A 13,298-nucleotide genomic window follows, 5' to 3' on the forward strand; every position below is an offset into this window, starting at 1 on the left:
TATTTCCTAGGGAAATAATGTTGCAGAGTGGTGACAAATGTAAGCTGTATAGTGTTATCACTGCCATAAATGGTCTACTCCACTCATTAAATCATATTTAAACCATATCATTAACTGGGAGAACACGCGAAACATGAGGTAACTGATTCAGTTGAGAGTAACTATAAATAAGGCATCGTTGCAGACAAACGGTAGAACTAGTTGATTGTAAAAAAATGAATTCCAAGTTGCATAAGCATCCTTCAATGGAGTTGCTATTGGGCACTTGTTCTGACAATTCTGCAAGTGCTTTCACACAGTAAGTATAGAATGGGGTAATTTAAAACTGTTTGTCAGCCAAGGCCGCTGGCTTTGATGTTGTGCTTAAAGAGCCCCTCACCAGGTGTGCCCTGTAGGAAGCATTATACCACAATATTTTTTTTTTTCAAGTTGGTTCATTAATTGCAGAGATAAATATATTTGAAGTGCTGCGAACCCATAATTTCGGGAGGCAAGCTTCACTGCCAACATAGACACTCTCTCCACTTGGCTCTGCATAGCCTTCACAAGTGAAATTCATTCCCTGCGTTCTCCCATATCAAAACTAGAGGATCGCATGATGCATACGCCACGGGCCCCACCTTCTTTTTCCTCTCTCTCTTGCGTTAATGCGGTGTGGCGCACTTCCGGTGACGGTCTCGTGCACGAGCTGTTGCATTTGTATAGTGTCACGCAGTGCATGAGAACACCTGACTAGAAATAGAAGTCAGTGTCACACGAGCACTGAGGCAGATGCAAACGGATCAGAGAGCACGATCGTATACTGGAACCCTATAGAAAATGGCATATAGTATAGTTTTCTGCACGCATGACTGAACGATGTAGAAACAAGCAGATGAGACGGAAGTACAGTCAAACCCCGCGATAACAAAAGCCCTCAACAACGAAATTCTCGCAACAATGAAATTCTCACAAAAACAAAATGTTTCGGATTCCCCGTCGGAGGTACATAGGAGTACATGTCTTTCGTATCCCTCAACGACGACACATCTTCAACTGGCAGCCCCGCGACGATGGAAATTTTTGTCGTAGTGGGTTGCGAGTTTTCTTAACGTGGTCTCAACATAACATCAAAAAGTGAACTCCTAATCAAAAATGTGCTAAAACGTACTTTTTAATCACTTTAGAAACTTGCTTGCTGCCATGTTGCTTGCTTAAAAGCTAGTTGTAGCGCATAACTCGTTTTTGCTGGCAACCATACTATGCCACTTGACCTCTGGCTGCGACTCTGGCAGGAGCGGCCAGGCGACTTGTTTCATACCCCTCATTGTCATTGTTGTGCTTGGCCGTTGGGTGCAGCGGTAAGCCTTGCTAAATGCCTCCTCCAGTTAAGAAATGCAAGTTTATCATGCTCTTAGAAAAATCTCAAATCATCGCGGAAGCTGCAACTGGAAAAAGGAAGATGGATATGGCTGTCAAGTTCGGGATACTGCACAGCTCCCTGTCGACCATTTTAAAATTCAAAGGCAGCATCTGGGCGGCGCTGGAGAATAGAGTACATGGGGAGCACAAGACTGTGGCTGCTCTGGCTTTGGAGATGTGGACCAGGCTGCATACACATGGTACCTGGACAAGCGTGCAAACAGCATACCGCTGTCTGGCAGAGTGTTGCAGCAGAAAGCCGTCGACTTTGCATGCCTTCTGGGGCACAATGAGCGAGCGCTGGCTGGCTGAGCCATTTTAAAGCATGACACAACATCGCCGCCAAAGTGATTTCTGGAGAATGCACAAGCGTTAACAAGGAAGACAGAGTAAACTGGATGCGAGAGACTCCGGAAGCCATCACGGATGAGTACGAACCCTGCGACGTATACAACACCGACGAGACAGGATTGTTTGATGAGATTCTTCCATCGTGGACGCTAGATTTGAAGGGCCAAAAATGTCACAGCGGCAAGCAGAGCAAGAAGCGCATAACAATTCTCTGCGCGAACATGGATGGCTCCAGTATGCATCCGCTCCTTGTCGTTTTGCTTGGCAGGAGCAAAAGGCCACGGTGTTTTAAGGCGCATGGCAGGCTGCCCGTTGAATACACGACCAACCAAAAATCGTGGATGACACGCGCTATCTTTGCCACCTGGCTGGAAGCCTTCAATCTGAACATGCGAAGAGCAAGCAGGTCCGTGTGCCTTTTCGTGAACAACTGCACTGCCCATTGTGTTGTTGCCACTTTTACGAACGTCTGACTGGTATTTTTCCAAGCGAACTGCACCTCGGTCCTTCAGCCTCTCGACCAAGGGGTCATCAGAAGCTTGAAATGTGCCCACTGTCAAAGGTTTATTCAGAGGATGCTGCTGAACATCGAGTACAAACGCACAACGGAGGTGGACCTTTTCGTGGCCTTAGAGATGGTTGCTGCAGCATGGATGACAACGAAAGAGCGTGATCAAAAACTGCTTCGAACACGCGGGCTTTAATAACCAGCAGGCGTCAGCTGCATTATCAGAGTCTGAGCGACCAGCAGGAGAAGGTAGAAGTGTGTCTGCTGACGTGGGCAAACTTTCCACACTGAGCAAGGCATGGGATGCGCTTCGGTGTGTGGACGAAATTGTGCCGGACGGCTTGGGTCTACACAACTTCCTGCCTGTTGACGATGACTTGGCCGTTGACAAGGAACTAATGGAGGTTGCCATAGTCAGCAGCGTGCGCTGTACTGACTACAGCGATGATGGCGACGAAATCCCGACCAAGCAAGCAAGCCCGCGAGATGTGCTCGATGCACTCAACACCGTGCGGCCATTCCTCGCGAAGCATGATGACGACGTAGCCATGTAACATATTCTGAGTTGTGAGGATAGAGTGTTAAAACTCCTCCAAAGCTCAGCACAATGTGTTGGCGGGCTAGTTGGTGCGGATCCATAAATACTTCGTTTAGCGCAAAACAACGGACACAAGAAAAGGCGACAGGACAAGCGCCTTGTCCTGTCGCCTTTTCTTGTGTCCGTTGTTTTGCGCTAAACGAAGTATTTATTATCCTCCAAAGCAATGGACAGCAGACCAAGATTACGAATTTTTTCAATAAAACATGATTCCTCTTTTATGTACCTTTTTTGTCTGCCTTCTCTCATTTTTGCAATAACAAAATTCTCGCGAGAACCAAAAAAAATTGCTGTCCCCAACAATTTCGTTATTGCAGGGTTCAACTGTACATCCAGACTCATAGACATTCGCTTTGTAAGTTTTATTTCTCTGAACTTGAAATTGTCTAGTGAAGCAACAGATAAAGCAAATAACTGCTGTAGCCTTGAATAATTCTTGAAGTCGCATGTCACAGTGAGTGATGTTTCATCAATGCAATTACGTAGGCACACTTTTGCGTCTGACCTCAACTCTCTAGCTGGGAGCGCAGCTGCCTTGAGAAGAAGGGTGCCTAGCATTTCGTTTGAAATTTCAGCTTTCTTTCTTCTTCTTTTTTTTTTTGTGTGTGTGCGCGTGTGCGTGCGTGCGTAGCGGTGTAATACTTTGCAGACACAATTGTCAGCACACATGCTTGTCTGCAAAAGAGACACTAAAGGCAAATACTAAGTCAACATGGACTGTTTAAATACCATTCTGGAAAACTCTCAATGCTTGTTTCGCGCCAAGCGTTGAAAAGATTTAGTTTACGAGAAAATTGCATCTGAATGGTCCGAATGTCTTTTTCAAAATTCATATCTCTCGCCAGCCAGCTGGGGGTGTGGTGACATTACATACGCCATCACCATCCTCAGCTGCCGTCGTTCAGTAAAACGGTGCCCGACAGACTGCGGTACCTAGTCAAGACAGAACAGTGGATTCGCCGCTGCAGCTGCTTTTTCATCAAGTGGTGTAGACTGTTCAGGCGTCCTGCGACATTACATGGAAGTTGAATTCTCTGGTACTTAGTTTGTGCAAGTTTCGCGAGCCAGCAAAACCAGTGCAGCACTACGCGATAACGAAACTACTGAAACGCGAGAACGTGGGCGGCGTGAGTCGAGCAAAAATGAAACCTTTCAACCACCCGCGTCATTGTCAAGGGTCATTTCAATTAGTTTTTTCTAAAAAAATTAAATAGAAATGGACAAGTACCGTTTTATTTCATCGTGTAATACGATACAGGAATGTTTTGTGCAACAAGGGGTTGAGTACTAGTGACAGAATTTAACTGAGGAGAGTTTTCGTCATCGGGCAAGTACTTGAATGTCCTGGGGGAATCTCTAGCCATGTCCTGCATTTGCCTCAATTTCTCAATTATTAAGGCTCTGTTCGCGATAATATTGATGCCTTAGAGATTCTCGAGCACTGATCTATCACTTTAGCTTGACTTGATAATTGCCTTTAGTGTCCCTTTAATATGGCCAAACCTGGTGTGGGGCCCTTTAAGGCATGATGCCAAAACATCAGCAGTGTAGCTGCAGTGCACAGCCTGAAGGCAGGAGAAAGAAGCAAACAAAAGCAAGTGTTTGTGTTCATTCCTTGTTTCTCTTCTCCTGGACCCTTCTCCATGCTAAACGAAGTGATGGCTTCATACCAGCCGGTCAGCTTGCAATGCATGAAAAGGAAGAATTCCGGGCTTGCGTCCGCAAAACACCTCAGGTGAAAGTAATGTGATTGACCATCAGTGTGGCGATCATGTTGTCATTACAAATGTTTCCATAAATGGTGTGCACCCAGGTACCAGCCAATGAGGAAGTGCTGCTACATAAGAGAGGTTTTGTGAACTTAAGCCCAGGGGAGTGGAATGCAAAAGCACTCGTGTACTTAGATTTTAGTGCGCATTAAAGAACCCTGGGTGGTTGAAATTAATTCAGAGCCCATCACTATAGTGTCTTCGGGATGTCAAACCCTATGAATGAACGGAGGCACACACGTTATGGACCCTGGCAAAGCATCTTTTCATATTGGTTTAACAGTTCCAGAATTATAGAGAAGTACTTTACGGCAATTTTACCAGGTGTCCCTACCAGCATGAGCCTTTGCATGATTTGAGAACTTGAAAATCCTTTGAATTCTGGCTCTGCCTTGTTCACTTGCTTCAAGCTGTGTGCCACAGCTTCGCAGCTTATGTGCATACACAATGCCGTATGTGTTGTTGAGGCCACTGACTCAGGCTAAGAAAACAGTTATTGTTCATTCGCTCAAGCTTATCTAAAAATGACCTGGAAGTAGACATCATGTCTTTTCTGTAGGATATTTGCACATTCCAAGTGCCACTTGCACAAAGCATTGTCATCATCATCGTCAGCCTATTTTATGTCCAGTGCAGGATGAAGGCCTCTCCCTGCGATCTCCAAATACCACTGTCCTGCGCCAACCGATTCCAACTTGCGCCTGCGAATTTCTTAATTTCATCGCCCCACCTAGTCTTCTGCCGTCCTCGACTGCGCTTCCCTTCTTTTAGCACCCATTCTGTAACCTAATGGTCCACTGATTATCTAACCTACACATTACATGACCTGCCCTGCTCCTTTTCCTTCTCTTACTATCAATTAAAATATCAGCTATCCCCATTTGCTCTCTGATCCACACCACTCTCTTCCCGTCTCTTAACATTACGCCTAACATTCTTTGTTCCATCGCTCTTTGTGTGGTCCTTAACTTGTTCTCGAGCTTCTTTGTCAGTCCAAGTTTCTGCCCCATATGTTAGCACCGGTAGAGTGCACTGATTGTACGCCGTTCTTTTAATGCAACAGCATTAAGGAGTCAGTGTCGCAGAAAATCCGGCGGTGGCATCAGCATCCCGTGTCAGCGTTGGACGTCGCTTCGGCAAAAAGAAATTCGAACCAAATTCTAAACCACACATACCCTACCATTTCTCTACCACCAAAGTTCCTCATACCATGTCTTTCATTCTTTACCAAATTATTCCTTGGAATTGTGATAATGGCAGCCCACAAACAAATGTAATGGAAAAAACACGGACAGCCCACGTCCTTTATGTTAGCTCTTCTCAGACGGAAATATTAAATGTGCGAAACAATAACAGGAGATCAACCACACAAGAGGCCGCGTTTCTAGCAGAAAGCTCGCCTTCGGGCATAGTGTTCACAGCCAGTGTTTCCTGGTAAACGTAAACATAAGCTGCAGTTGCCGGGAAGCATGAAAAGCAGTAAGGGGTCTTAGAACACTATCGCGTTCCACTCTTAAAGGCTAAGCTTAAGCGCCCTCCAAATTTTTAATGGAAATGGTAAGCTTCCAGTCAGGATCTGATAATGTCTGCCATATGCACTCCAACCCATTTTTATTATTCTGTAAGTTTCCTTCTCATGATCAGGGTCCCCTGTGAGTAATTGACCTAGATAAACGTACTCCTTCACAGAATCTGGAGGCTGACTGGTGATCCTGAACTCTTGTTCCCTTGCTCGGCTATCATGATCATTATCTTTGTCTTCTGCATATTAATCTTCGACCCCACTCTTACACTCTCTTTGCTAAGGACCTCAATCATTTGTTGTAACTCGTCCCCAGTGTTGCTGAACAGGACAATGTCATCTGTGAACCGAACATTGCCGAGATATTCGCTGTTGATCCTTACTCCTAAGCCGTCCCAATTTAATAGCTTAACCCTTTGAGGGTAGATTTTTTTATTGCATATTCCAATTCTTCTTAGAGACTTATTTCGAAAAAAATTTACCATAATTTTTCTAGGGTGACTGTAAAGCGAGAAAAATATATTTTGCGTTGGTATATATGTACTCTTAACTCATGAATAACAACAATAAAAAAGGAAATAAACGTGTAAGAATAAAAAATTTGATGCATTGTTTTAGTTCAAGGCTTTGAAAATGCGCACACGAGACTAAATGTAGGCCCTTGCCTGCACGAATAATTTATTAAAGCTACCCAGAAAATCCCAAACTTTGGGCAGCTGACAACAATAGCCCCGATTTCTCCCTGGTTTTCCTTTTTAAATATAATGCCCCATTCTAACCCCCCAAATAAAAAATTATAAAAGCCAGAGATGAAGGACCGTGATTATATGGGGCCAAGGGTGTCTATCGCAACTTCCTTATGGTGGACAGACTTTTGACACACTCTGTCCATTGAAGGAGCCAGAGATACATCTGACAAAAAATTTGTGGTGTTTTACTCTGAAAACAATGTTGATGTTGAATAGGGCTTGCAACTCGGGTAGCCGAGATGTCAGCATCCTAGTTTTCAGTTTGCATCTCCACAGCCTCCTGAAATGATGGATCAAAGACTTCAGCTGACAGACAAGAAAAAGTATTCAATCCTGGCAGCAGAAAAAATGCACCACATTTTTTTATTTATGGCTTTTCTCACAAGTCTTAATTCTTCTCCGTGTGCTCTTACAGGGGAAAAAAAGGAGGTGGGAGGGGGTTTTCAAAGAGGTCCATGAATTATCCACAAGAGTGGCAAGGGTCCACAATATGTGAAATTTTGAGAACCGTAGATGTAAAACATTGACTAGTATACTTTTTATTGCATTGATGAGGCATGTTCTCATTATCTCTGCTTATGTCAAACTCCTTAAATGGCAGGCAATACTCTGTCGACTACAAACTTGAGACATACCTGAAGATTGCTCGCCTTTACCTGGAGGATGAGGACCCTGTTCAGGCTGAGGCGTACATCAACCGAGCCTCGCTACTCCAAGCTGAAACCAAAAATGAGCAGTTGCAAATCTACTACAAGGTGAGATGCCTTGAATAATTACATTTCTTTCTTCATTAAGCTGTTGTCTTTGGTTTACGGTATGTTCTGGCCAGTAGTGTTAAATAAATTTAGCGAAAACCTGCAAGGTAAATAAATTCTTATGAAAGGGAAAATTGTTACCCGGTAGCACACAAACCCCATACGAGTTCCTCGGAAAGCTTCACAGTCAAATATTCTCAGAGGCCCTGAAACAGTTTATAAAACCTCGGCAAAAGGCTGAGCCGTTCTTGTAATATATTTCTGAAGGAATTTTTTTTTTTTTTAGAGGTACCTCATATACACAGCAATATTAGGAGTACAGTGTTTACATTTTGCTTCCCCCTTAGCCAAGGTTACACCAATAGTGATGCCTCTCCTATGACATCTACATCACCTAGCACCTGCATTTATTATTATTATTATTTTCCTTTTTTTTTGTGTGTGTGTGGTTGCAAATGGTAACCGCTATCGTAGATTGTTGCAAATGGCACTAGCTGCATGCAGTGTTCTGAGAAGAGCTCAGCAGCTGCTAGCATGTAGCATGTTTTCACAGACACTCAGTTATGGATCATGCCTGGGGCCACTAAATGAAGTTTGACGAGTAACTTTTGAGACGGATCATTTGATGAAGTTATCCATAAAGTAGAAAGGTGTGACAAGCAACATGTATTAACCATAGTTTCCTACTGAAATTACTAGAGGGAACTCTGGCACTATCATTGTGCAGCTGCCATGGGAAGGATGGTTAGTAATACATAGATTTGTTTGATCTTCGTGCTTGTGGCTTCAAATGCTCCTGTGTTTTTATTCACTGTGCTTTATTTGCCTTTATTGGCCTAAATTTTCAAACAAACCTAATTTTCCAAAATTTTCGAGCAAAATATAGCCATGCAATATTCTGTTGAATATGGTTAGCTTGCAAAGTCAGAGCCATTTGAAGCCAGAAGTATGAAGTTTAGGCAAATCCATGAACCACTTACCCTACTGGCTGAACTATCACACTTCCAGCTCCCATAGACATTAGCACCAGAGTTCCCTTTAGTAATTTCTGTAGGAAACTCTGTGGTGTTAACAGCTCCCAACCTAACCTCTCTTTCCCCCTTCCCATCTGGAAGGGTGTGTGCATGCACAAGCTTGTGCATAAAGACAAAAACTGTCGCCCAGTGGGTGGCATCTATGGGCTGCTGACACCTGATGTCAGCTGGCAGCCAACCGGCAGTTGACAAAATGGGGAGAAGTCTCTTTTCAAAAAGAGGGGGAGATCTCTATATTCAGCTTGTCTCGTATCACTATAAAACCTGACTGATACATTAACTGCTCCGGGCTCTGCCCACAGCATGTACATACTTGCCAGCTCAAGGCAAAGCTCAGGGCCCTTTAATGTGAATGTAAAGCATGTTCGTTGTTTTGTATATAGTGAAAGCTTAAAGGGGCACTAACAAGAAAAGTAAGTTGAGCCACAATAATAAATTACTGTTATACAATACCACAAAAAGCCACTCTTTATTGGTAAAATCAGTAAAGGTGGACTGCATTGTGTTCTAAGGGAGCCACAGACTGAACTTTGCAAGAATTTCGATATTTATTGCACTACAACAACCCAAAATATGAAGAAAAAACAATCACACTGACTTTTTGACTCTGAGGCTTTGGCACAAGTCAGAAATGGAATAAACTGCAAAAGTGTGCTGAACTGGGTTAATTGGATGTCTGGTTTGATTCTCAAAAATAGAAGTGTGGCCTTCGTTCTCTCTTCTAATAATCCTGATTTTACTGCAAAATTTACTACTATAGAGTTTTAAGAGAATGCTTTGTCATACTAAACTGATTTAGTTTGTCTTTAGTGTTCCTTTAGGCATAAAGAGCACATATCATTAATATTATGGTGATGCTGACTCTTATTTTCCTCTTAAACTAACACTAAAATGTTGCCATATATGTTATCGGAAGCCTTTGCAGTATTAGCATTTTGCATTGTATCTTAGAACAAATGGTTTGAGTTACGCTGTACTGTTTCAACGCCTCTCGGCAGGTATGCTATGCCAGAGTATTGGACTACAGACGCAAATTCATTGAGGCAGCTCAGCGGTACAATGAGCTCTCATACAAGCCCATAATTCACGAGGGTGAGCGAATGACTGCTCTCAGGAATGCTCTCATTTGTACAATCCTGGCCTCTGCTGGTAAGATTTTTCTGTATTATATCAGAGTCTTTTGCTTCAACTTTCACCAACACTTTGAAGAAACCTGACATTGGGAGAAAAAAAAATGGCTTGTGTCTGCTGAGTCTGTAGTGTGCTTTCATTCTGCAATCAAACCATAATGTATGTCGTGAGTAGGTAATAATTGCATACAAATCAGTTTTAATATTACTTCCGTTATAAATGTTTCGCATCCTGGCTATTGCATTTTCTTTCTACTTTGAACATGCACGCACTCTGTGTTGCTGTAGCTCAGTGGCTGTGCCTGCTGTGACCGCCACATTCCAATGGAGTGGGATATGAAAATACTTGTGTACTCAGTTTAGTTGCATGATCAGAATCACTACATTCTTTGAAGTCCACAGTGTAGCTTTGGGACCTCCAACAGCAAAGAATATTATAAAATGCATACAGGTTTACGCACTTCATGATTGTGCTTCCTCCTGCAAAACACCGTGAAGAAAGAAGAAATATGTCCACTCCTTACACTACTCAGGACTTCATTTACAAAAGTGCCTTGTCTTCATTTCAGTGCACTTACCCATTGCCACTCTCAGTATGGTGTGCATCAGGGACTGGCAGATCGCATCATCCTGGCATGAAAGAACTACAGCTAATTTTGACTGTTGTAAATGTGGTTAAAATGCATATTGCAGTCGACTTTCATTAATTTGACCTTGACAGAACGAACAAAATCGGTCAAATCACCCAGCAGGTTGAAAAATCAAAAACAAAAGAAAAAAAACACCTAAACACATTGCTGCTTCATTTGGCAGTATTTACCAACACGCCTGATGCACCCCCTGTTTTTATGGGTTTAAAGTACAAGACTAATTTGGGAATGACATTAGAGCTCCTAAAGTAAAAACACAGTGCGCACTGACCTGATTTTTAACAAGAAAAATGTAGAATGCCCTGAATTGAGTTTCTCTTTATAAGATGGAAATTTATTTACACTTGATGTTCATAGTCGTCACTCTCAGATGGCACTTTATCGCTGTTCATGGACTGCAACATCTCATCTTCAGTGCGGTCATAGCCTCCTATATACGGTGTTTGATATTCCACATTTATTGGATGACTGCACGAACAGCTAACAGAAGGGTGGCCTTGACTAGCCATTTCACTAACTCATCCTGCAACGCATGCAATCCTCCAGAATGCCAAAAAGATGCGACGGGACTTTTTTACCACTAGCTTAGCATGTACGCTAATTTATCATTTGAATTAGCTTTTGTAATAAAAGACTGAAAACCCTGAAATGTCATCGCCATCTCACGCAAGAATATGTTGTTTTGCCACCTTGTGATGACAATGGTCATGACTTTGGCCCTGATGGTTGGCTGTTATGAATGTGGTTTGTTTTTTATCCAATAGCACTATTTTTGAACTAATTTTTTGGGGAGAAAAAGGGCACACGTTAGAATTGGGTAAATACGGTAATACAGTTAAACCTCAATATAACAGTCAGTAAAATCTGCCATTTGCTTCTCTGTATAAAAATTTTGCTGTATCAAAATGTAACCTTTTGTGCAGATAAGTACAGTCATTGATTGATTTTTCTTGCACGGAAGGAGCCAGAAAATTTTCTTAATTTTGGGGCAATTGGAAAAGGCAGATTTGAATCAGGGAAGAAAAGGATCATTTTGTTGAAATTGAGAGTCTGCAATGAAAGATAAGGTTTCATGCTGTGTCGACAATATCTTCATATCAGGGGTGCAAAGCAAAACCAGCCAAGCTTTCGTGTCCACTCTGCCCTCGCACATCCGCAGTAGGGCGATGCTCGATTATGTTGCAATACCTTCCACTTGATTATACTATGCCACTCTTTCATGCACCGTTCTCGGCTGGCTTATCCCATTGATAACATGAGCAGAGCTACAGTGCGGAAACACGGTGCAGGGAGTTGTCCTCACTTCCTTCAAAGCTGAAGAAGAGGCGCACAACATTCAGTACTTCCATGACCTCCGACGCCGACGGATGCACGGGCGGCACCACCTCCTTGTTCATGGTAGTGTGTATAAGCGCGACTGGACGAGGACGAAGAAAGAAACAGATACACAGACACAGCGCTTCACTTTCAACTATAGATTTTATTTTCGCGCGCATCGGTAAATATTGTTACGCGCGAAGGAGACCGTTTATAACCCTTACGGATGAAGGGGACCGTTTACTTTAGGTCGCGAAGATGAGCGCAAGAGCGGTCAGCTGGTTTATCAACTGAGCGTCGTTCTCTTCTTTCTTCTTCCACTCGGGACCGCAAGCACGTTCACTGGTCTTCGTTTTCTTCATGCGTAACATTCCTCTCGTCGCAGACGAAGCCCGCCGGGCGAGTCAATCCATGTGTCTTGACGTGAACAATTTCAAGCGGGCGACATGGAGCACTTGTGTCTTGGCAGCTCTTCTACCACTCGCCGTGAGGCGAGCTATGTTATACGTGACTTCCGTGAGTCTGCTAATAATCACAAACGGTCCATCGTAGGTGGCCAAAAGCTTTTGGCATAACCTGCGTTTCCGTACTGGAGTCCACAGCCAGACTAAATCACCAGGGCGATAGGTTACCGGACGGTGGCGAATGTCGTAGTGTACTTTTGATCTGTCCTGCGATGCCAAAGTGCGCAAACGAGCAATACAACGAGCTTCTTCGGCGAGGCAGAGAGTCTCGGCGACAGTGGGATTTTCGTGACTGCAGAAGGGGAAAACAGTGTCGATTGTGTACCGGGGAGGCCGTGCGTACAGCAGGAAGAAAGGGCTATAGCCGGTGGTCTCGTGCTTGGCGGTGTTGAATGCGTACGTGATAAAAGGCAGTACGTCATCCCAGTTCTTGTGGTCGGATGAAACGTACATAGATAGCATGTTTACAATTGTTCGGTTGGTACGCTCCGTAAGCCCATTCGTCTGTGGATGGTATGGTGTCGAGTGACGCAAGTGGGAATCACACAAACGAAGCAGCTCCTCTACGACGTCCGCTGTGAATTGTCGTCCACGGTCGCTGATGATCACGCGGGGCGGACCATGTCGCAGGATCACATATTGGAGCAGGAATGTTGAAACGTCAGTGGCAGTTGCGGAGGGCACGGCCGCCGTCTCGCAGTAGCGTGTGAGGTAGTCGACGCAAACAACTATCCAACGGTTTCCCTTGGCTGATTTTGGAAATGGGCCTACAAAGTCAATGCCCACTTGTTGGAAAGGCGTGCTTGGAGGCGGGATCGGCTGCAGAAGACCTGCCGGAGCAGTAGATGGCTGTTTGTGGCGCTGACACTGCATGCAGCTGGCCACATACGTCTCAACAGATTGTCGCATTCCAGGCCAATAAAAGCGTTCCTGAATCCGGTAAAGCGTCCTCGCCGAACCCAGTTGGCCAGACGTAGGGTCGTCGTGCATAGCACTCAGAATCGCTGTGCGAAGGCTCTCCGGCACCACTAGGAGAAAACGTGCGCCAGT

General features: G+C 44.0%; 1 protein-coding gene across 3 annotated transcripts in view; it reads left to right on the plus strand.

Moving 5' to 3' along the window:
- Positions 1–13,298, plus strand: part of CSN4 (COP9 signalosome subunit 4) — a 65,937-nt gene that overhangs the window by 25,793 nt on the left and 26,846 nt on the right. For all 3 annotated transcript variants that reach the window (XM_075693102.1, XM_075693093.1, XM_075693086.1), the window contains 2 exons: positions 7,500–7,653; positions 9,686–9,836. In XM_075693102.1, coding sequence (XP_075549217.1) covers positions 7,500–7,653; positions 9,686–9,836 — 305 coding nt within the window. The remainder of the gene's footprint in view (positions 1–7,499; positions 7,654–9,685; positions 9,837–13,298) is intronic.

Source organism: Dermacentor variabilis, chromosome 1 (assembly GCF_050947875.1).
Source record: "Dermacentor variabilis isolate Ectoservices chromosome 1, ASM5094787v1, whole genome shotgun sequence".
Classification (NCBI taxonomy): domain Eukaryota; kingdom Metazoa; phylum Arthropoda; class Arachnida; order Ixodida; family Ixodidae; genus Dermacentor; species Dermacentor variabilis.